A 25,286-nucleotide genomic window follows, 5' to 3' on the forward strand; every position below is an offset into this window, starting at 1 on the left:
CCATTCTTTTCTTGTTCCAAGTTCCACTCGGCCAGAGAAGAGATTCCTTAATCCTCTTGGGAGCTGATCTCCATTGGGATCTCCTCTGGTAATTAACATACCAAACTTCCCCGCCTAGCTTAGAGGTGATAATCAACTTGAGGCACACGATTCATCATATCATCGTTATATAGTAGTGTATTTTCTGCTCTGCTACCCGTACCACTACCTACCACTAGTTCGTGCGTATATCGGTATATATTACCCAAATTATAGACAACTTTCCTAGCCGGAGAAAAAAGGTTTGCGACGGCGAAGATGATGCTACGAATTCGAAGCAGAGATGGGCTGGAAAGACTCAAAATCGAAAACCCACAATCCACAATCGGCGAACTCAAATCCCAAATCGAATCCCAACTCCGGGTTCCCACCCAATCCCAAACCCTCTCCACCAATCAAAACCTCTTGTTGGCCAAAACCCTAGATGATCTCTCCAGGTTCACCGACATGTCCAATCCCCAAACCCCACTCTCCTCCCTCAACCTCACCCACGGCTCCATCATTTTTCTCGCATACGACGGCGAACGCACTGTCGCCGGTGGCCCCCTCATCAACCCCGCCGGCTCCTTCGGCAAGAAGATGACCATGGATGACCTCATCGCTAAGCAAATGCGGGTTACGCGCCAAGAGGTTTCTCACTGTGAATTAGTGTCTTTCGATCGCGACGCCGCTAACGCCTTCCAGCATTATGTAAACGATACCCTGGCTTTTGCGGTGAAGCGCGGGGGTTTTATGTACGGAACGGTGTCTCCGGAGGGAAAAGTGGAGGTGGATTTTATATACGAGCCGCCGCAGCAGGGGACGGATGAGAATTTGATTCTCTTGCGCGATCCAGATGAGGAAAAACTGGTGGAAGCGATAGCTGCGGGGTTGGGGATGAGGAAAGTGGGATTTATATTTACGCAGACCATTAGTCAGGACAAGAAGGATTTCACCATGTCCAATGCCGAGATTTTGCAGGCTGCCGAGCTGCATGCTGAGGGCGATTTGAAGGAGTGGGTCACGGCGGTGGTGAAGCTGGAGGTGAATGAAGATGGGCTTGCTAATGTGCATTTTGAGGCGTTTCAGATGAGCGATATGTGCATTAGGTTGTTCAAGGAAGGATGGTTTGAGACAGTAATTCCGGAAGGGCTTGATCCGAAGCTATCTAGAATGAAAAAGGATGTTGTAGTCGGAGTGAAAGATACTAAAGAGGTTGACAATGACTTCTTCTTGGTCGTTGTCAAGATTTCTGATCACCAGGTACATCATAGCAATTGTTTATGTCTGAAAGATTCGTCTTTGTTTGGGGTATGGGGGTGGTGGCGGTAGAATTTTTTTTAAGTGTCTTTGCGATACATGGTGTTCTGATTGTTAGAGATAAGAAGCCATTAGTTCCTTTTTTGTATCTCGGTTGCTTGACCTTGAAAATGGGAGAAATTTGATTGCTCCAAAATTCTGGACGTTTTGGTTCCTTTTCAACTTGGTATAATACAAGCAGACTTTTCCTTCATTATTGTAACTTGGAAGTGATCTTAAATGTGGATGTCTAGGATTTGAATTTGAACCGTGTCATCTTTTTGGTTTCCTCTTTTGGCTAGCCTCCTGGAGCCTTTATCCATGGATAAGAGAATTACTAGCACCTATAATCTTTGATCATTGGTATGGCTTTTGTAGCGGCCATCTCAGCTTCATACTGCTTTCCTACTTTCTTTTTCATTTGAAAGCTATTCTGATCATGAATGTTAGACTAACCTTCTTGTCAAATGAATGTACCAAGTGAATATGGTTTTAGCTGACAGGAAAAATCTAATCTTGCAAGAGCTTGCCTGATAGTATTAAGCTGCTATGAGCTTTATTTCACTAGGTTTGTCAGCAGACAATGGTTTTATGTTGTGCTTCAGTGCAAAAAGAAGCTATTTAGGAAGTATACAAGAGGCTGGTGCATAGTACTTAGTATGCTTGAGTTTGATAGACCGAGATGTGGTTCCACTGGTTGAGATTAGCTGGCTTCCAAAGCAATGTAGATTTGGAACCAGGTAGAAAAGGAAAAAGATAGTTATACTATGTCCTAAGTTTATCCATGGCATTCAGTTTTACAAGACCATTCAAATAATTTACATACATGAACTAAGAACTAGGACATGGCATAATAGATCTTTATTGGATCTGGAAGCGTTGAACTTTCTTTTCTACTTTGCTATTCTGATATTTTCTCCTTCTCTCCAGTCTATATACACCTGTGATTTATCTAGAGTGGACAATCCTTTTTTGCTTTGTATCCCTTTCCAGTTTTTCTTTGAACTATATTAAGTTGTATTTGAAGAAGGATTTCTTATTTAATAACTAGTTAAATACAAGTATCCTTGTATGTGTTATGACATGTTATTTTGCGCTTGATGTGATGTTCACAAGACATATCATTTGATTTGTAAATAAACTGCATATAAGGGAGAATGGCTAGGTGATGTAATGTTCAATCCTGGCAAGTAGTTTTATGAAAGTAAATGTGTGTCAAAGTCCTGGAAAAGGCTTCAAGTTTGTGGTAGCTCTGTTGTACGATGCATAAGTATGGGGGTTAGTTTAACGTTCTCCCATATTTTTCTTTTTTCAAGATGATTGCCTTCTTAGGTGATTACAAGCCACAGGTATATAATCCCAATGGCTATTTGCAGTTGATCTGTTATATGATGCCATCTCTTTATTGTATGTTGAGTTATTTGCTATTAGTGTATTGCATACTGTCTAAATAGACTAATCAGGAAAAGGGAGAATGGCAAGGTGATGAAAACTAGGAGTTTTTTAGGGTTCAGGTTTGAGCTTGGGGCTAGGACTGATAAGTTTTGACATCCAACATAAATGTCAGACAATTTTATAATTAATTGCTGTATAATTTTAGCATTCTCATTTTCGAACTGGCTTTATCCACCTGTACTGATGATTGGATCAGTCATTACTAATTGCTTGTGTTGTGTGTTGCAGTTGCTTACCTTGTATACGTTAGCTCTTAGCCCTAGTTGCAATAGGCATACTGCTGCTATGAATGCTTAAATTAGAGTACTTTACATCAGAACTAATGGTTGTATGTTTTAGCTTTTGACTTGGTTACTGTACCTCCTTTTGGAACTTTGGTCTTTTGTTTGAGTAATTCTATACTTGCTATCCTTGAGGTCAAGTGCATTGATTTTATTCTTTGAGCTGGTTTTGTATTTCTAAGGATATTTTTACCTTAATTTTTGTTTTTGAATTTGTGAATTTGTGGTTGTAACTTAAATTCGTAGATTTGGATGCCTATTCTAAGATGCTTTTAACACGCACCAATTATTATATATGATGCAGGGTCCTCTTTCATCAACATTTCCAATTGAGAACAGAAATGATCTTGTCACCATGAAAGCTTTGAGAAGCCATCTGGACCGAGCAAAGAACCTCCCATTTGTGAAGCGAATTTCTGACTTCCATCTGCTACTCTTGCTGGCTAGGTTTTTGGACATCAATGCTGATGTCCCTGCATTGGCTGAATGTGTCCATACACGGTCAGCTGTTCCTGAAGGTTACCAGCTTCTAATTGAATCAATGGCTAGCGCATCCTGATCATGTCCACCTTGTTCATTGCCAAAGCCGACATGACATGAGGTCTTCGGGTGATCAGGGAGGAAGCAATATGTTTGTCTGGTTTAATGGAAGTCCAAGTAAGCCCTTGATGCCCCGATGCTTTCACGTAAACATGGGTACCATGGCAATTGACTTGTGCAGCGTGGATCCGACAATTGTACCGCAGAATTTGTTTGGGTAATAGTTGCACGTCTGCCCAATGTACTTTGTATTTATAAGTCCCAAGTACATGCATCCAGGGGTAAATTATGTGAATTAAGATAATGAGAAAAAGAGCCGTTTGAAACCTTCAGCTTAGGTATAATAACTCGTTAAAATCTCGTCATAGATGGTGGTTCTTTTTTTTTTTTCCCGCTTATGGTTTCTTGATGCCTTTAAGGAGTTTTAAACCAAGCTAATTAGAATTCTACATTATTTGGTATTATTTTATGCTATATATTAAGGTCAAGTTAGTGTTGGGTTTAATTATTAATTAGCTTAGACGGTTGTCTACATGGAAGTCGCAGGAGGCCGATGTCTTGAGTGAATAATACACATGTGGCTGTGTTTGGATATCAATTATTTTCAAATAATATTTTTTTGCATCGGAAGCATATTTTCTAATTTATATTTTTAATTATTTTTTTATTTTATATATATATCATATTATTAAAAATAGTATAATAATTATTCGAAACAATATTTTAAATAATACTTTATCCAAACAAACCAACTGATAGTTAAAAAAAAAAAAAAGATACTCGAGAAATCCAGAAAGAAAAAGCTCAACAAATTTGCAAATTTCCCCATGGAGGGACGAAAAAAGAGTAGAAAGGAAAGGAATTTTATACCGGACCGGACCCCAGCTCCACAGCGGCAAGCACCACTGTCCGTCTTGGACAGAGAGGCTTCTGAAGCAAGACAGCGTCACCGTATTATGGGGGTTTTCCGCTCCTCCCTCTAAGGGGGCGTTTGGTAAGAGGGTATCGGAATGGGGTTATGGAATAAACCCCATAACTCATGTTTGGTTTACTGGTATTGGAATTGAAATATTGGAATGATATCTAAAAATATGTCATTTCTCCATTCCTGACTAAGTTCGTGGGTTTTGTCCAAAACCCAAATCTTATTCCCGGTCCCTCTTCTTCCTCTCTTTTTCATTATTTCCGTCGCCTTTCTCTCCCCAATTCTCTGCCCTAATTACCCCTTAAAAACACGACAAGCTGGAGCTTTTGCCGTGGGAAGAAGAAAAAAAACGAATGAAAACCACATCTGTGCTACTAGAGAGGTACGCAAGTTTTCTTCTGTTTGTTTTCTTGTTCCAAGTTCTCTATTCTCCAAGTCCATAAACAAGAATAATTTGTGCAATAGTGGATCTTCTTCTGCTGATTCTCAATCTTCCATTTCCCTTGTAGATTGCTCCTTAAAAGGTTTGTATCTCTAGTTTCTTTAGATTTTTTGCTCTTGGGAGCAGTACGTACTATGCTTTCTGTACGGTCCGGCAAATCTGCACACTTTTCTTATTTTGTTTTCTCTTCTGATATTAGCAGTTAGCAGATCTTCATGATTCTTGAGCTTTAGTGCTTCTTTTTTGTGGGTTCTGGCTCTTTTTTGTTTTGTCTTCCGCTATTGACTTTGTGGGGTCAAAATGAAAATCATAGTTTATTCCATCATCTTCTTGAATGCTGATCTCAAATGCAACCCAAAAAATGCAAAAGAATCCAAAACCAATAAGCATCAGATTTGTATCAATAGGATGAAGTACGGATCTGCATCATATCACCAAAGGTTCCCCACTCGCAAATCGAATTGGAATTTAGGCGTTACTCAAACCATTGATTTTGTGAGTTGAGTTATCACTTGAAACCCACCTACTTCATATTGGTGCAAGATTAGAAGTGCAGACCGTGGAATATTATAAATTTGTTAAATAGCCTGAAACCCGCTTGCGGGTTTCCCCCTTATGTAAAATGACTAAAAGCTGCGTTTCTGTTCTATTTATATCAAACACATACTCTCAAACCCTCACCTGAAGGGTGAGGATGAGAGGGGAGGTTTGCTGGGCATCCTAGGGCCCTCCGATGGGCATGTGCAACTCAACGCAGCTTGCATGTAAAATTTTTTTTTTTTTAAGTAATTTGTTAAATAGCCTGCCTGAAACCCGCTTGCGGGTTTCCCCCTTATTTTCGTCTATTCACTCAGCTCCGTCTGTTTTGACGATTTTCGTCCACTTTTCAGGTTAATTCAAACCACGGGGTATCGACTGGTATGATATGAAACCACAGGGGGTTTTTATGTATGATTGCTTAACCACAGGGGGATTTTTTGTTGTTTACCCTTAAAAATACAAAAACCTGCATAACTCTCCCCAACATATGACAAGATTATTAATAAGATTTATGTAATTTTTCTTTTGAAACTCTAAGACAAGGTTTATTGTCAATTTTACAGGTAAGGTTAAAATTGGAAATTTATTAGATTCCATTCCGAAAGAACCAACGAACCAAACATCAAGTATAGTAATGATACCCATTTCAGATACTTGAACCAAACAGATGTATTGGAATGAAAGGTCTCATTCCAAACCCAGGATATCCGATTCCAAATCCGAATCCGATTCCAAGCTGCGAACCAAACGCCCCCTAACTGATTATTATAGACGAACTGCTAGTAAGCGTAAGTTGTGTAGGAGCAGCAGCATATTTCTAAACTTTCTCCTGAATTTGTTGGCGGGAGGTTTGGGATTTAACTTCGCTCATTCACACAAATCACAAACTCTAGATAGCTCTCTCATACTAATTTTTAACCCTAGGCAAAGCTCCATTTCTCCGCTCCCCACCATACTCATTCACTTTCACTGCTAGTATTTCTCTCTCGCCGTACGGCAAACAGAGAGGAGGCTGTAGCCGTGTGTACTTTTGATGGAAGACGAGCAAGTCGCATCGGAGATCGTCACTCGCCGTTCGGTTAGTTTTTATTTGTTTTCCAAGTTAACTTTTGGTTGGTGTAGGTCCGTATATCTTCATCTTTTCCGGTTAGTTGCCTAATTCCTATTAATTTTTTCCCAAGTAGAAAAGAACTAGGGCTCAGACTAGAGCCAACGACGACCGAGCACAACCACAGGCCCCCCACAGCAAGGCCGCCAATAGCACTCGTGGAGAAATTAGCGAGAACGAGGAGGAGGAAAGAGAGGAGTCTTCTGACGATTTTGAAGAATCTCGCTCCAAAGCTAAGAGAAATAGGGCTACTGCTGTTGGTGTTTCCGCCTCCGGACGGAAGCCAAGCCAGCGCTTGATTGGTATATTTCACTTTTGTTACCACTGCCGTGGATTTTTTGTTGTGGTTTTGTTCCTTGAAGAGTTTCACAAGTTCCTCGACCTTAGAGGATTCTTCTTTTTACACTACGGAGTTGTGGATTTGCAAGACCTTTTTGGTCCATTTTTCAATTAAGAATTGTCAGTTCTTTCTGTCGATGACTGGTACTCTTACAATTAGATTTAACTTTACGGTTGCTTAACTGTTGTCTGATTGGTTATGCCGTCTCATTCAACAACTTGTCCTCTTCTACGTGATAAATTGTTTTCCAATCAGGGGACCTTTTTTCTTCTTCACTTGCAGTTTCGCAGAGCAAATACCAAGTTCATCATGTTGCGATTTCCCAATTGGCTCTGAACTTTGTAGCTGTAGTTTCTGCTATTAACGGCTTTTTGGAGAAATGACTTTTATAGCTTGCTTAGTTCCTTACTCGATGTCAGTTTATGATCTTTTACCTGTAACTTGATTGTTTGACTTGCAAAATTAAGAAATCTACAAAGTCCAGCTTATCTGTCCAGTTATTGAATAGTAAAGCATTTTCCAAATTCTTGATGTTTATGTGATGCTGCTTTGTTTACATTGTCTTTTAGTGTACCTAAGTTATTTTGGTTGCTAATATCACATAATATTTTACGTGCTTCTCGTGTGCGCTCATTTAGGAGGATTTTTCTTTTTTTTTTGGTAAACATTTTATTTATTGATTCTAAGAGGATGAACTTCAATTGAACTGCAGAGATTATTAAAGGGAATGGGAAACAAATTCCTCAATTGGTTAAACATTGGGTTGAAAGATATGAGAAAGATCCAAAGCCTGCAACAGTTGAACTTCTAACAATGCTCTTTGAGGTGATTTGTTCTTGAAAATTTTGAACTTCTAAAGTTCTTCCATTTTTATCTTTTGATGGTCTGATATGATGTGTTAACCACGCTTGAAACTTTCAACAATGTAGGCATGTGGAGCAAAGTATCACATTAAAGAAGAATTCCTGGATAAGACTGATGTTGACGATGTAGTAGTTGCTCTTGTTAATCTGGCCAGCAAAGTATCCTTCTTAATTAGATTTACAATTTCTATGCTCCATATACACACTGTATTTTCTGAACAAAATTTTCACATTAGCATACTTCTTATGTTCTAGACTGAAAGTTGTGTATCATCCAATACATTAACCTCTGCACCTAGTTTTCCATGATAATCATGAAATCTTAGGGTGCAGTTGAAGATTATCAAAGTTCAAAGAAGGAATTCAAGATTTTCAAGGATAATCTTGTGGCTTTCTGGGACAGTGTAGTTGTTGAGTGTCAAAATGGACCACTATTTGATCAGGGCTTATTTGACAAGTGTATGGACTACATAATTGCATTATCATGGTATGTGATTTCCATTGTTATCAAATGCCCTTTAACTGGTTCAGTTATCTAATTAATTTAGTTATTTATGCCCTTGGATTTTAGTACTCCTCCAAGAGTTTACCGTCAGGTTGCTTCACTGATGGGGCTTCAGCTTGTTACATCCTTCATAAATGTTGCCAAGATGCTTGGTGTACAGCGAGAAACTACTCAGAGGCAATTAAATGCTGAAAAGAAAAAAAGAACTGATGGGCCCCGTGTGGAGTCGCTCAATAAGAGGCTATCCATGACACATGAGAGGGTAACTGTGATAGAGGAGATGATGCGCAAACTATTCACTGGGTAGGATCCACTTTTTGTAGGGTACATTGTTTATTATTATTATTATTATTATTATTATGATGTAACTTGACTAACTTTCCTCTCAAAATGAATGTTCAACTTTTACAGACCATGGAAATTAAGAAAGAGTTGAAAATTTCATATTGTTTAGAGATGGTACAGATGTAGCCCCCGAGCATGCGGTTAAAAAGTTTTGTGTGAAATAGTTTTAACTTAACTTTGGCATAAATGAAAAAAATAAAAGAAGACGTTTCACATGGAATGAAGTAGTGTTAAATTAGCAAGATATGTATTGAAGTTAATTTTTTATAACTGCTGTAAGTGTGGTCTTGGTTGTGTGCCTCTGTAGGTAATGGGATGTTTGAATTCGCTAGTGAAATGTTTCTAGTGTTGTTGGCTTGACTGTTACAAGTGTTATTAGTTTCAACTGCACTGTGTGTGAAGGTTCACTTCAGATAAGGAATTTTAGTGCCAGGTTCCTCTGGGTTTGATCTTTTTCCCCTCAATCACTGGCTTATCAGTGTTGCAGACAAGCCATGCTTTTTCCTTGCCTCAATTCAACTCACTCTCTTTTCTTTTTTGGTTTTTTCTTATAACTTAAACTACTATACAAAAATTATATATCTGTGAATGCACCTATACATATTCCCATGTAGAGTGCATGGTTTTTCTTTGTCATCTGATGTAGGTTATGCAGAGGTTCTTAACACTTCTTGTTCTTGCTCTCTTAAATGCATTATACATATTACTTTCCATAGGTTATTTGTACACCGGTACCGAGATATAGATCCTGAAATCCGAATGTCATGCATTCAGTCTCTTGGTGTTTGGATTTTGTTATATCCATCACTGTTCCTCCAGGATTTGTACTTGAAATATCTGGGATGGACACTGAATGACAAAGTAAGCTGCTCTGCTAATCAAGCTTTGTATCGTGTGTTTTGTTTGCAAATCGCCTGAGGTACAGAAAACTCATTTTTGCTTGATATTTTGGTTATATTTGAAGAGTTCTGGTGTACGAAAAGCTTCTGTCCTTGCGCTACAAAATCTTTATGAAGTGGATGATAATGTCCCATCCCTTGGCCTCTTCACCGAGAGGTTTTATAAACGGATGCTTGAGCTTGCTGATGACATTGATATTTCTGTGGCAGTATGTGCTATTGGACTTGTGAAACAACTACTAAGGTATTGCTCTAATTAGGAATCACTGATTGTTCTTTTCCAGGTGGTGGGTGGGGGCTTGGGATAAAGTAGAAGAAAGCATAATAGCTATTTTTGCAAGGTCGCATGTACTTGTGGAGGCTGTTGCTTAATAAGTTGTCTTTCTTATGTCCTGCAGACATCAACTTGTTCCTGATGAAGAATTAGGTTCTTTATATGACTTATTAATTGATGAGCCTCCAGAGATCAGGCGTGCCATTGGGGCACTAGTGTATGATCATTTGATTGCTCAGAAATTTAATAGCTCCCAATCTACAGGTTTCCTTAACTATGTTTCATTACATTTGCTTTACCTGCATCTATTTTAAGTGCTTGCATGATTGCATCAATCAGAATTTTCTTTTGCAGGTGATGAAGATGATTCCTCGGAGGTTCATCTTAGTAGAATGTTACAGATATTGCGAGAGTTTTCAACTGATCAAATTCTTAGTACATATGTAATTGATGACGTCTGGGAGTACATGGATGCCATGAAAGTATGTTGCACAGCTTAATTTGAATTGAATTGGTGCCATTAGCCACATCTTACATCTAAGTAAATGGATTGTTAAACAATATTTGTTTCAAAATATTTTACTTGTTCTAAGGTCAGATTGGGAAATACTCTCTCATTTCATGAAAGAAATGAAGGAGACTAAGGGAGAGAATGGGCAGTGAGCAAAGGAAAAAATATATAGAGGTCTTTTTGGGAAATTGATGAGCCTGTATAAGGATTGTATTAGATTTTCACGTGGAAAATCCCTTCATTTGGTGTAAGTAGGTAGTGGCCACTCTTCATGAAAGTGCTAGCCCATAACCCACCAAGTTATAGTAAAATTGGACATCTTAAAAGGGAAAGAAGCCACAGAAATATGGATGATGAAAGTGCAACTAAATCCTGATGTTCCTCTGCCTTCTGCAACTTGTCTTAGGATTGGTTTGGTCCTACTAGATTATTGCTCCAATTCCTTTAGGCACCAATTGACCAATTGGGAGGGCAAGGAAGGGGAAGGAATTGGAGGGATTTAGTTGTATCTTTTTTTTTTTGGGGTTGATTTTTGCGGCGGGAAAGGGTCTAGTTATTTATATGAATTGGTTGCTGAAGGAAAAGGAATTAAAATAAATGCAATGATTTAAACTTTTTTGAAATATTCTTTTATTCCTTACAAATTAACTAACACTTGAACTTTTCCTTTCCTTTCTTTACCTTCCTCAATCCAAACAACACATTTAATGTTTCCTTCTTTTCCTTCCATACTTAATCCAAACAAGATGGACGGAAACCACTTTCCTCCTCCTCCTTTCCTTTTGTTTCCACTGGTATCCTTTCCTTTCCTTTCCTTAGTATACATGGAGAGGTTTTTGGTGGAAGGTATTGTATGAATATTGATGATATTCTAACATGAATCTTGTTGTAGGACTGGAAGTGTATCATTTCTATGCTTTTGGATGAAAATCCATCTTCTGAGCTAAGTGATGTGGATGCCACAAGCTTGATTCGACTTATTTGCTCATCTATTAAAAAGGCAGTGGGAGAAAGGATTGTGCCAGCCACTGATAATAGAAAGCAGTATTATACTAAAGCACAACGAGTGAGTTTTCCGTGAAATTTATCTATATATACTTCATTAATCATCCTTTTGTGATGCAATGCCTTTTTTTTCTCGTAGATTAAAGGTTAGTTCTGCTTAAAACAAAAGGAATTAACTTGTTCTTATTGTTGTTTATATATCAGTTGACCCTTGATTTTCCATCCTTAGATTTTTCACGAGGATCATGTGATTCCTTGACACATCTGCATATGCTGTTTCATGATTTATCTATTTTGCATTTGAGTATTACATTAAGAATGATCTATGAAGCTTCTCAGTCGTAGATATGCATCTTATGCTTCATGGTTCTTTAATGTATGTCTTTCTTGGTATAAACCAGAATAAGACATTTAGGTCCTTTGTTTTTGCTCTGGACCTTCCATCTATTGTCAATTAGACTAATGCATCTAAGAATGCCCATGTTGTTTGAAAAGCTTACTTGTTGGAGAATGTTTTTACGAAGGTTCAATTTAGTGAACTTTTGCTTGATCCCTTTCGCATGAGTTTGCTAACTCCTGTTTCAATGCAAAACATAGACAACCAGAAAATTTAATCCTTTTGAGTGGTGGCACTGGAATAGAAGAAAATTAAGTACTGTAGTTCTTTGAGCTTTGGCTCTCTTGAATAGTTGCAGTTTCTTCATAGATACTTTGAACTGAATCAAGCAGCTTATATGTCAAGTTTACTGTGAGGCCTATGTTAGTAAATAAATTATCTACCAAATTCCCTATAAAATCCATAAAAAAATAGAATAAAATAAAAGAAAGCTCCTCAGGAATGAATGAAAAGCTAAAAGTTGAATAGCTAAAGTTTAGTTTTCCTCTTGCTACCACAGGAAATGTTTGACAACAACAGACGTGATATTACTATTGCTATGATGAAGAACTATCCTCAGCTTCTTCGCAAATTCATGGTTGACAAGGAAAAAGTACCATTTCTGGTGGAAATCATTGTTCATATGAATCTTGAACTTTATTCACTAAAGAGACAAGAGCAGGTTGGTGTCACTACACGTCTCCTGAATGGAATAGTTAGTGCAGCTTTTGATAGCATTGATGTTTTGTCTTTTAACTGTACTTTTAGAGTTTCAAAAATATACTTAAGCTTGTAAAAGAAGCATTCTTCAAGCACGGTGAAAAAGATGCTCTAAGATCTTGCGTCAAAGCTTTCAACTACTGTGCAACAGAGAGCCGAGGAGAGTTACAAGATTTTGCACAAAATCAATTAAAAGAGCTTGAGGATGAGCTTATCATCAAATTTAGATCAGCAATGAGAGAAATTGCGGTAAAATATAGACAATGAGTTATCTTGTTTCCTGACGTTTTGAAGCAATTGTTAAAAGCTGATACATTAGTTCTTCAGGATGGTGATGATGAATACTCTCTCCTCGTAAATTTGAAAAGGTTATATGAATTCCAGTTGTTGAGACAAATTGGCATTGATAGCTTGTATGATGATTTTTGCCAGATCCTTCAACGTTTCAGAAACATAGACGAGGAGGTTAGTTATGTGAAAACCTGATTTATTCCCCTCCCTCCCTCTCCCTCTCCCTCTCCCTCTCTCTCTCTCTCTCCCTGTGTCTGTCTATCTATCTATCATGATATTATCTGCCTGTGATAATTCAGGTCATCTCTTTCGTTCTTCTTAACATGTATATGCATGTTGCCTGGTCGCTGCATTCAATTATAACTAGTGAAAAAGTCTCTGAGGCAACAGTGGCCTCCCTTCTGCTGAAACGCACTACCTTGTGTGAACAACTTGAGCACTTTCTACTCCATCCTGAAAATGAAGAAGAGAGTAAATCTGGAAGTCAGTTGGCATGCAGGGTATACGTCCTTTTTGAACTTGTATACATGCTCAGCCACCTTATTTTGTCGCACAGCTTTTTGCTGAAATAAGCTGTTCACATATTTTAAAATCTCTCTGGGCTAACTGGTCTTATGCTTCATGAAGGTATGTACAATACTTGCGGAAATCTGGTGCTTGTTCAGAATGGATAATTATGCTTCAACAAAATTGGAAAGCCTAGGCTTTTGTCCATCTGAGCCCATTCTTCAAAAGTTTTGGAGAACGTGTGAGCAACAACTGCATGTTTCAGGTGGTTTGGGCTTTATGTAAACAAAAGTTGTTGAATGTTCAATTCATTTTTGTTGTGCTTTGGGTTGGATGGTGATCTCTGCATTTGTCTTAGTACCTTTTACTCTATAATCAATCAGTGTCCCAGTGTAGTAGGAGTTTGTATTTGCCGTACAGTTTCTTCTTGTGATGCTGATCATAAATTTCTAATTTCCTTATCCAAACTACACTCTTAAGGTTATCACCAGGCCTGAATTTACACAATGATGAAATATCAATGATAGCGTGATAAAGTCATCTTGTCTTCCCATCTTAATGTATTTTTATGAAATCTTTCTTTGAAAGTTTTTCTGAGGTAGTTTTAACATGTCCTTCCCAACTTTGTATTTTGCGGAGGCCAAAGTAGTGAAGACTCAAAAAATAACGTGATCCTTATTTTGCCCATAAAATTACCAACATTAACTGTTGCTTTCAGCACAGTTTTTTTAAAACATCATTCCCCTGCAAACATGCAACAGACGAAACAGAAGATGAAGATGTTAACAAGGAATATGTTGAGGAGACCAATCGTGATGCCGTTATGATTGCTGCTGCGAAAGTTGTTGCTACTGAAGCAGTTCCTAAGGTCAGTTACAGATGCTTCCATATGTTAATACTTGTTGAGGATGTCTGGCAATTCTGCTTGGGGAATGGAAATAATGATTTCTGCACGGGGGTTGCTTAATTGTCTATGATTAATTTTTGATTTTTTAGCGGCAAAATGGTTTGATAATTTGTTTTCTAAAATTGATGAGTGCAGGATTATCTTGGTTCAGAGATTATCTCTCATTTTGTGATGCACGGAACGAGTGTGGCTGAGATTGTAAAGCATCTAATTGCTGTTTTACGGAAAAAAGATGGTGATATGTCAATTATTCTCCTAGATGCTTTAAAAAGGGTAAGACTTTGTTGTTCATCATTGACAACCAGGTTAATAATTTAATAATTGTGTCTAGGAAGCAGAATTGTTTATCTTACTCTTGTTAGCTGAGAGTTCCCTGCAACGTGAGTCTTGACTCAGATTTGTAAGTTAAGGAATGAAGTCAAAGAAAATATGTTCTTATCAGGATACCTTTTATCTTCATTTGTTTGTTATATCTTCAAAACTTTGTTCTGTATTAGTGTACTGTGGTTAGGGTGGAAAGGACACAACAGGAATAGAATTGCTAGGCTACTGTATGAAGTTACCTTGTATCAGGACTTGAATTATGCTGTCTTACAAATTGAGAACAGGAGTTATCTCTCAAATAAAACTTGCTGGAGAAGAAAGTATTCTTGTACATGTGGATTCGGGTTTTAGTTTCTTTTCTACATGTATGTGAGCCAGTGGGATGCTTGTGTTATATCCAGCAAAATTTGATCAGCTTCATGTAGAATGCTTGTGGTGGACTTGGATTTGGAGTTATAAGTGATACTGACTAGCCCGTAGTTACTTTCTGTTTTAAGAAATATTTGTATGTGGATATAGAAATGTAAAGTTGATAATGAACAATCGAATGTATTGTAATCTAGGCCATATTTAATATCAACGATCTTCAAGTCTAAGACTGGATGATTAGAGAGGGGAGAGTCTAGGATGTTCTAAATTATGGTAGCAAGGAATTTTGTATGGTTTGAAGGACTATTTACATTATCTGTCTGCTGACCAGAAATTCAAAAGTAAACCACTTTTGAATAAGCAATTTAATGTCATCAGATACAGTTTGTGAACTGACTGCATGCTTGTGGATGAAATTACATAAATAGTAGCATTAATTTTTAGACTATAAATATGGATATTTCAAAATTGTCACTGTTTTAGATGCTTTTGGATGATAAATATTATCTATTTAGTTGAGAGAATCAAATAGTTTGATATGCAAACATGCAAAGAATATCTATGCTTTGCTTATCAGGAAGAATGTAAAGTTACATAGAGAATGTGGACAACAGGGTAAGAGATAATAATTTGAAGGTTTGAAGAAAAAAATTAATAGCTTGTTTTATGTTACTAACTGAAAGAAGAATGAAAAAATACATGAATTTTTTCCAAGTGATTCACTGATGGGGAACAGTTCAGGTGTGCTAACATTAGATCATACTCTTGGATTTTGTCATTGGATTGATATTTGTGCTTTATTTCTACTTCAATTATACTTATATCTCGTGCTTTTGGTGAGAATAGGCCTATCAACGGCATCTGGTAGTACTTTCTACTGGCCGTGATGAGTCCCTAGCGAGCAAGTCATTTCAGGACTGTAAACATCTGGCTGCTCGGCTTTCTGGACTTTTCGTCGGCGTTTCTCGAAACAAGTATAGATCGGACATTCTTTATATTGTCTCAGCTGGAATTGAGTATGCATTTAGGGATGCACCAAAGCAACTGTCTTTCTTGGATGGCGCTGTTCTGCATTTTGTGTCCAAACTTCCCCCAACCGATATTCTGAATGTGTAAGAATTTTACTTCTTGGCAGTATGTTGGCCCAATGTTGTGAAGGAGAGTCCATTAGAGATTACATTAATGCTTGCTTTTCCATGAGCAGGCTGAAAGATGTTGAAAAAAGAACTGAAAACGTCAACACCGATGAAGATCCCAGCGGCTGGCGCCCATATTTTGCATTTGTTGACACTCTTCGTGAGAAGTATGACAAAGATGAGGGCTTACAAGGTATTCCTATGATTGCACTTTGGGTTTTCAGTGCTGTGTTATTGTTAGAGTTAGCTTTTTGAAGTTATATCTTTATTCTTTAATTTTGGATTGTCTCTCTCTTGTATTAGTATAACCTCTGAATTTGTCATCAATGGTTGCACTTGCAATGAGTTTTGATTTTGATTCTTCAAGTCACTGGGTACCTGCTTCTGATCGTTAACTGGGTTCTGAAAGTAGCTCTTTTTAGAGTTTCTTTGGTATTGAGGGGTGAAATAAGGTCCAAAAATTTCTTCATACATGGTTAAATAAAGTGAGCTGGTTGGGATGTATTGCTTAATATTATGAAAACACAATTGATTTGCAGATGAGAAAGAAGGGACAACTGTGAGACGCCGTGGTCGCCCAAGAAAAAAGCAGAATTTACAAGGAAAGAAACTCTTTGATGAGAATAGTTCAAGTGAAGAAGAAGATTCAATCAGTGAATCTGATCAGTTTGCTGAAGGTGAAGAAGAGAAGCAAGAAGAGGAAGAAGAGGACGCTCCTTTGATACGGTCCTTTAAATCATCATCCAAGTTAAGGGCACTGAGGGTTTCCAGGGAGGAAAAGAGAAGTCAAGCTAAAATGGGGGACGCTAGTAGAGCTGCAGGGGACTTGGCTGCTTCCAGAACATCAGGTATAAGTTCGTAACTTGTACTATAAAATTTTACTCGGGTATAAATTTCAGTATTCCTGTGTGGGTCTGTGTTTATAGTTTACCCAGAGACTTAATGAATTGCTTGCCCGTCAGACTGTGTTAAAGAACTAGAAAAAATTTGTGCAAGGACACTTGAAAAGTACTTCTTTATAAGCTAGATTTTACTTGTTTCAAAATTTCTAGCCCAGGATTTGGTCAAACAGCTTTAATGGTTGATAAACCATGTTTGACAGCAGTTACAAAACATTGAAATATTTGTTCCATCAAAATCAGTTGAATGATAAGGACGAGGTTTTGTGTGTGTGTGTGTGTGTGTGTACATATATGTTTATATGTTACAGCTATTTTCTGCAATGCAGGGGCTTCCAGCTAGCATGGTTTTCCAGCTTTCAGATTTTTGCTTGGTTAATTTATTAGGCCAACCGTGTTCCCAACCTTATGCTTTTGCACTTTGAAGTGCCCTACCTGTGTACATGGTGAGTTGTATCATAGATTTAGTATCGTATCTTGAGCAAATTGGCTAGAATGTTGAAGTCTTTCTTCTCCTAGAGATGATGTGATGTGTATTTGTCTATCATCTGTATGGTGGTATTGAGCAAATTTACCAAGTTCCTCCGCTATGGTAGTTACCACTGTCCCAGTTTTTGTTGTTGGTGGGATACATTTTAAGAGCCGTTTTTCTTAAAGAACTGAGGGGCTGCTTGGTTTAGGGGTTTTGTTACTTGAAATTATAATAATTCCAACATTGCACGTTTGGTCCAGTGCAATGGAAATTGAAATATTGGAATCATGCCTTAAACTTTGACTATTCATGGTTCTGATCAAATTGGAAGGAATTGACCAAAACCCTCATTAGTGGTTACTCTAGGAATTATTCCATTTCCCTTTCCAATTCGAAAGTAAGAACCAAGCGCCCCCTGAGTAGTTGTGATCAATTCATAGCCTGCGCTCATTCTTTTCCATCAATGGTACCAGGTTTTAAAATACTAATCTTTATGCGCCATGCCAATCAAGTTTGCCACTTATCGATGCGGATCATTGAGGTTCGCATACCATACAATTTCATTCTTCCTTAGTAACATATAGCTAAAGGAAGGTGAAACAGAATATTCTCCCAGCGGACCGGGAAAATTAATTTGATAGTGACAATGGATGCTGGCTGAATCGGAATCTGAGACCAAGTCCGCGACAATTGCAAAGAATCTATGGGTCATTGCAGATGTGTTTCCGCATATTCACAAGACCGTAAGCTCTGCTTCATAACGAGAACAAAATTCCGAAGTTCTACTTCAAAATGAGAACAAGATTCCATGTTGCATGAAAAAGAAGGTGCAGGCTCGTCTGGCCTATCTTAAGCCTGCGGTTCTATAAAACAACCATTCTGGAGTAAAGCGCCGGGGGGGGGGGGGGTGTGTGAGTGATTTAACCCATGACAATCAAAGAAAAGAAAAACAAGACTGAAAGGAGAGGGCATCATTTAACAATTTTCTAGAAGAAAATCCAGGACCTGGGGAGTGTGCATTAAAGTATCAGCTAAATAGTCTCTGTCTTCTCTCTATGGAGTTGATCCAAGAAAATGAAACAGAGGAGGGCATAATATTTGAATAAATAAGATGTTCATACAGAAGAAGACTACAATCATTGTGAGGCAGCAAATTCGAATAATCATCGTCTGGCAGCAATTCTTAGTAAAGGAGAGATTATACCCTCTATTTCTTGCAAAGACTGCTGTACTCTTATCTCTTCCTCAAGATCTCGCTTGAGATTTCTAATGTGCCCTCTTAATTCATTAGATGATCTAATGTCTTCGGTTCTCATGTCAACAACTTTACTTACCAGCCCCATCAAAAATGATGCATACCTCGGCATGGTAGAGTACCTCTGCAGAAACAGCAACAACAGCTCAAGCTCCTCAAAGTCCAAATTTGAAACACATCTCAGCAACTTTTTCCTCGCCACTAATTCCTCCATGACGGCCACCACATTCTCTGGGTTCTTCCCATTCAGAGCAGCCACCAGCGCTTCCTTATGCCTGAACTTCTTCAACAGCTTATCATGCTCCGCCAACTTCACCTTCTTTGGCCTCATAATCAAGTAATCAGTCTCACTAGGCTTCTCACTCTGGCCCCTGCGGAAGTACCTGAAATATGACGGCCTTAGTGACCGTCTCTTGGGCTCATCCTCCGCGACGGCCAATCCTGCAAAATCCACTAATGCCTGCTCCCCTGCACTCTCCTCCTTCACTCTCCTCCTTCCAACATACAATGTCCCATTGGAAGTCCCAATCACCCTCGTCGAACAATCCGGTGAGAACCCAACAGACAATAAAGGGTTCGGAAACCTCATCGAATGAGTGATCTTGTACTTTGCATAATCAAACACCTTCATATACCCATCCAATGAAACGCTCAAAATTCTATATTGTTGTGCCTCCTCCCCACCCTCCCTCCCAATCTTCCCCACACAAAGCGATGTAACAGTCTTGTTGTGACTCTCCATTGTATGGAGTAATCGCCCACCTCCGATTAAATCCCATATTTTCACGGTATTCCCGCCAGCAGTGGCAACTATCCCGCCAGATGGAAGGTAAATTACATCTTCCACGGGTTTACCGTGACTAATTTCCATGACAGAACCCGAAGTTGAGGCCCGTACATCCCAGACCCGAACTGTGTGGTCATAAGATCCCGATATAAACATATCGTCGCTCACCGGAGAGGCGTCGCCACACCGGACGTAGTCTTTGTGGCCTAATAGATTGAAAAGTTGGGTTTCAGTGGTGACGTCCCAGTACTTTACAACGGCATCATCGCCACCGGAGAAGAGGTGGAGCTTGTCGACCCGGGGGTAGCGGACCAGGCGGACGGGCCGGGAGTGGCCACGGAGGCGACGGAGTGGATTACGGGACTTAACATCGAAGACGTGTACAGATCCAGAGAGGTCACCAGCGGCGAGGAGCCGAGAGTCGGAGCGGAAGGAGGCGGAGGTGGCGGTGTCGGAGAAGGCGGAGGATATTGTGGCCTTGGGCTCGAGATTTTGGGAGGAGAAGATAGTGACGGTGGCGGAGTGGGTGAGGGCGAAGTCATGAGGGGGTGTGGGAGCAAAAGAAATGGAGGTTATGGAGGCTACTAGGGCTGGAAGTTGGAGGTCTTTTGGAGTTTTGAAGGAGCGCCAGTATTTGGATTCTGCAGTCGGGGTGGACTTATTAGAGGTGGGTTTCAGCTTTGGCCTTACTGGGAAGGTTTTGGCCGTTGTGCTTCTCCTTTCATCTTCTTCGGCCATTATTGCCATGGGTGCTGTTCAGGATTTGTCACTGCAAATACTAATAGGAGGCCGACTCCATCCTCAGTCGAGTGGGTGAGCTAGGGTTTAGCGGCCAGGGTTTTTGGGGTCCTTTTCAATTATTTATTGTTATGCCAGGATTTCGTCTAATTATATTTAATTATTTATTGTTATAAATTTGATTCTTAAGAAAATGATAAGGAATTTGAAATAAGGAGAAAATAAATGAAATGAATATAGAATAAAAATAAGGCATTATCTTTATAATAATAAAGTCTGCGTAGATAGTTAACACCGATTTGATATTAATTTTACGTGTTTTCAGATTTACCCTTATCTCTATTTATACCATATATAAAAGGGTATGGAGTCTTTTGACATAAATAAAAATTTGATATTTTATAATCTATCAATACCTACTATCATGTCTACTTTTGTCTTTCCTGCTCATTATCATATCTACTTGTGCTTTTCTTTTTATAACTACTCACAGCCAAATAATAGTCCATTTATACATTTTATTTAAGTAAATGTCAATTTTCTGTATATATTATAAAAATATAAAACCAAATCTCATAAAAAATAATTTTAACAAATATCTTTAAAAAAAATTTAAATATTAACAAGTATGCCTAAAACACTAATATATATTTGTTAGTCTAGTGTGTGTGTGTGTGTATATATATATCTTCTCAACAATTTATTTGCTCTACTCTCACAGGCCACAGCCGCATCTGTCTTGTTTACCGGGCGTTATCAAGGTCTGAGACTATATTTTTCACATCGCATAATCAGACGTGTAGCATGTTGAAAGAACTCGTCACTCTCTATTATTGCTGGAGAAGTAACTTTGGCCAGGTCAATCCTGTCATCTCTAGTCCAGTACGTACATGTCGTCAAATCAATAGACAAACTCATTGCTAGTTTTTATGTGGACGGTGGTGGATTGACAAGGTTGGGGATTCCATGGGAAACATATCAAATGTAAATCGAAATTTTGAGGACCAGGATTACAGTCAAAGAGAAGAAATGAATCGTGCTGTGAGAGCAGCTTGTAGAATCATTTCTCAACCTAAGTCCTTATTTAGCAAACTTTTCAATGCAAAGTACTGTCATAAAAGCGATTTTCTCAATGCCTGCCTCTACAAAGTCAAGTGCCTCTTGGGGCTGGGGAAGCGTATTATCATTTGGGAAGAGACCTCCTGAAATAAACAAAAAGGGCTGAAATAGAAAGTGGTAAATGGCTCTTCTATTCACATTCAAGACAACTTTTTGAATCTCAAGAATTCAAAATCCTCTACTAGGAAACAACTTGTTATCTATCTAATTATTTATCTCCAGCTAAAAGTGACGAATCTAGTTGACGGAAATAGAAAGTGGCGAATTGCATTTCTTAAAGTCTTGTTTCCTGAACCTGCAGTTATGACGAATTTGCTTCATTCATATTCCTAATAGCAGATGGAAAGAATTTTCGATACTGGAAGCCAGATATGATATGAGAGGCTGGCTGCTACTCTTATCACGTTTGGGTATCGTATCATATGGAATGGCTAGTTAAGAAGCTGCAGCTTCCGCAGGGTTCTCTCTATACCAGAACCAGTTAATTAATCATCAAGAGATTTGGAAGCTAATTTGGTCTTTTACCTATCCCTGCTAAAGTGCAATTCCTTGTACAATGCATGTCCCACGAACGAAGCAGCATTAGTACTATTTGACCGAGGTTGCTGTCTATTAGCAACCTGTTCTCGATGTAGGGAAGGGAAGAGATAAAGAGAGACCTCCTCTCCTCGTTTAGCGAATTTGGATCCCGAGGAACCCAGTGGTAAATGGTAATGGGAAAGGACACAACCTTTGAGGTGGAACAGATGGTGAAAACTGCACCATGAATGTCTCCACTGAAGTCAAGTCATGAATCGGATTCGGGCCTCTTTTTTTCGGTAAAGCAGGTTGGCAACATGGAATTTTCGTTTGACACAAATTGGAACTGCAGACACTCCTCGCACTTAATTATTTATCACATTTGATAACGGAACCCGCTATGATCCGTCAACCAGTGCCACAGGGAATGGATGGGTAGCGGTAGCACTTGACCCTAAACGTGTTTTAACACACGAGAATTCAGCAAAGATTAGTAGTGCATTTTTAGAAATCTAGGCGGAAGCTCTGGCTTGCTTAGTTCTTTTTTTTTTTTTTTTTATAAAAAAAAACTTGCTTGCTTCGATTCACTTTAGTGGGTCCAATGGTTGGGCTATACCTCAGTTATTTTTAAGACCGAATGCTTGCTACTTTTGCAACACTTGTGTGATATCACTTTACCTCCTTAACATTTAGTGTCATTATCAATTTTTCCCTTAATGTTACTTTTTAGTCACTTTACCCCTAAAATTAATGGTCAAACTTAATGAAATTTGTTAATTCAAGTGAAAATACATGTTTAACCCTTAAAATTATTATCAATTTATTCTCATAAACTATAATCTTAGTATCAAATTACCCCATAGAGTTCTTTTTAGTCAATTTATCCTACCATTAAACTAATTTAACAAGTTAAAAAACTTTAAAAGAAAGTACCGTACTCTTTGTATAATAAAAACAATACAAAAAATCAGAATAACTCTTCTCTTTTTTAGTATCGAAAAAAAATTCAAAACATTAATCTCTTTCTTCTTGGTAATTTTATTAATATTAGAAAAATAGAAAAATAAGGGGAGGGAGAAAGATAGAGAGAGAGAGAGAGAGTTCAATTCTTTTTTTTTAAATACAAATAAGAAAGAATTCAATTTTTTTATTATTTTTCTTTTTTTAATACAAATAAGAAAGAATTCAATTTTTATTATTTTAAAAATAATTTACTTTTTTGTTTACCACGCAATTCCAATTCTAGTTCTGATGATGTTAAAGTAATACGATAATATTAAATTCTTTCTTTTCAAAATCTAATTTTTTATCTCTTTCTCTCATATCTCTTTTTCTTTTTGTAGTATTAATAAGTGTGAAAAACAGTGTAAATGGATGAAGTGATAATAACAATGTAATAATGCTATAAAATAAACGGATATTTTTATCCAAAATTTGTTAACATGTTGAATTGAATTATTTGTGGAGGTGAAGTGATCGAAAGATAATGTTAGGAGGTAAATTAATACTAGCGATGTAGTTTAAGAAGATGAAGTAATAATAACCCTAAGGCTTTTATGCTCACTCAGCCTATCTTGGCTGTCATATGGAACCTGGCATCCTTTTTTAGTTTTTTGTACAAGTTTTGTTTCAAACAAAAAAAATCTATAGGGATCAGGCTATTGTAGCCTATAAGTTGGCTAGGCAAGCAAAATTGCTGTAATATCCGTACTTATTTTAATACTATTTAAATGTTGTTTTGAAAAACAAAAGCTTAAAAGTAAACTTAGCTACAATAGTTGAGTTGTAAACGAGTCGAATCAAACTAAATATCTCGTGTTTGAACTATATGTTTATTAAACTAGTAGAACAAAACTTGTGTTCATTTGATAATTTTTGAGCTTTGTTCATGTTTGGCTTGTTAATTAAAATTCGAGTTTGAGTTTGACTCGTTTAATATAAACAAGCCAATCTCGAACAGGCTCGAGAAGTTCTAAAATTTGTAAAATAACAAATGAGTTTATATTGGCGCGAACGAATCTCGTGTTCATTCGATTACTTGTCAAGTCGAAATATTTGTTCAAGCTCATATGGTGTAAAAATATTGAATGAGTCGTCATCGGACACTAGCAAATCTAAACAAGTCGAGCGATCGAATAGTTCCACTCACATAATAGCACTAGACATGAGTGTAATAAAGCAGCTTGGTTGAACTTGGCAGGTGGGCGATGGAGGAAGGCGACTAAAACTTGAAGAAGAACAAATAGGTTTGAAAGATTGCACTTCAAACCCCCATGTTGTTATCATTTTTTTTTTTGGGGTATTTAGCATCTAATTTGAAGTTTAAAAATTGACCCTTTTCGAAATCCTTATTATTAAAAATATGATAAATTTAAAACTCATCCCATCCACCTTAACAGCTACAATGGATGGGAGTACCTAAAATTTAGACCTTTTTTTTTTCAATTCATTTTTGGAGTCCAAGGGCTTATTTGTTATGAAAAATGAAGGGTCAAAACATTACAATAAAAAATAGTTTAAGAGCCTACCGAGTGAGTACTTTATTTTTTTTTAAATTTTTTTTGGAGTAATTAAGATTATTCTACTTGACCCTTCCAGGAGATAAAACCGGCGTCGTTGCTACCCCTTTTTTTAGTTTTAGTTTTGATTTATGTAAGTGTCATCGTTGTCAGTTTTAGTTTGATTTATGTAAGTACATTTTTTTATTGTATTTTGAATATAGAAATACATACTTCCTCCGTCCCACTTTGATAGTCCTGTATTCCTTTTTCATCTGTTCCAAATTGTAGTCCACTTTCCAATTGAAGAATGTAGTTGTATTTTAATTTTCCTAAATTACCTTTATTTAATGTAAGTAGTTGTTACTATAAACCTACCCCATTTAATGAGAGTTGATTCTTTTTTTACCATCAATTCAAGTTCTCATAAAGTTGTACCATATTTAATGTGAGGGTATTTTAGGAAAATAGCAATCTAAATTTATTTTTCCAACAAAATTAACTACTTTTTCTTAAATTGTGTGAAAAAAGAAACAGGACTATCAAAGTGGGACGGAGGGAGTATATTAGAACCTATCACATATCGAAATATGTAGATTGTACCTTATATATACATACATATATATATATATATACAGGTAAGTAGCTTATATATTCATACAGGTAATCAAGTATACAACTTTGTATTCGTATCCCTAATTTTGACAGTCAGGGTGAAAAAGGTGTGGTATGACTGTATGAGGAGGGGAGGGTAAAAAAAAAAAAAAAGCATATATATTCAGCTTTGCACTTTGGACGGCCTGCAAGTCTCCGACTTGACCTTCTCGAGGAATGGTAGGAGCTGTTTGGGGCGCACAGTAGCACTGTGCGTTACACCTTATAAATAAATAAATAATAATAATATGTGGATAAATTACAAAATAAAAAGAGAGAACATATAATAATAATTTTAAACAAAGCGATAAAGCGGATAAAGAGTACTTGTACGCAGTAGTTAGCAGTGGGAGCATAGAATAGAA

At 37.6% G+C, this 25,286-nt stretch overlaps 3 protein-coding genes across 3 annotated transcripts; 2 read left to right on the plus strand and 1 right to left on the minus strand.

The window, feature by feature from the left end:
• LOC113760303 (NPL4-like protein 2) lies at positions 1-4,081 on the plus strand. Its single transcript, XM_027302860.1, has 2 exons — positions 1-1,281; positions 3,358-4,081. The coding sequence occupies exons 1-2, from the start codon at positions 298-300 to the stop codon at positions 3,610-3,612; spliced, it is 1,239 nt and encodes a 412-aa protein (XP_027158661.1). The 5' UTR covers positions 1-297; the 3' UTR covers positions 3,613-4,081.
• A 2,177-nt stretch (positions 4,082-6,258) lies between these two features.
• On the plus strand, positions 6,259-17,518 carry LOC113764632 (sister-chromatid cohesion protein 3). Its single transcript, XM_027308596.1, has 22 exons — positions 6,259-6,578; positions 6,685-6,910; positions 7,661-7,773; positions 7,878-7,970; positions 8,138-8,298; positions 8,383-8,619; positions 9,378-9,522; positions 9,626-9,804; positions 9,959-10,098; positions 10,189-10,316; positions 11,238-11,411; positions 12,247-12,408; positions 12,495-12,695; positions 12,774-12,911; positions 13,037-13,237; positions 13,365-13,509; positions 14,006-14,112; positions 14,287-14,424; positions 15,691-15,956; positions 16,049-16,173; positions 16,520-16,828; positions 17,209-17,518. Exons 1-22 carry the CDS (start codon positions 6,534-6,536, stop codon positions 17,220-17,222), a joined length of 3,447 nt encoding a protein of 1,148 aa, XP_027164397.1. The 5' UTR covers positions 6,259-6,533; the 3' UTR covers positions 17,223-17,518.
• An 825-nt stretch (positions 17,519-18,343) lies between these two features.
• Positions 18,344-20,217, minus strand: LOC113750743 (protein SLOW WALKER 1). The gene has a single exon (XM_027294686.1). The coding sequence runs from the start codon at positions 20,138-20,140 to the stop codon at positions 18,515-18,517; it is 1,626 nt and encodes a 541-aa protein (XP_027150487.1). The 5' UTR covers positions 20,141-20,217; the 3' UTR covers positions 18,344-18,514.
• Between the last annotated feature and the right edge of the window lie 5,069 nt (positions 20,218-25,286).

The sequence above is a fragment of the Coffea eugenioides genome, chromosome 1, assembly GCF_003713205.1.
Source record: "Coffea eugenioides isolate CCC68of chromosome 1, Ceug_1.0, whole genome shotgun sequence".
NCBI classification, from domain to species: Eukaryota; Viridiplantae; Streptophyta; class Magnoliopsida; order Gentianales; family Rubiaceae; genus Coffea; species Coffea eugenioides.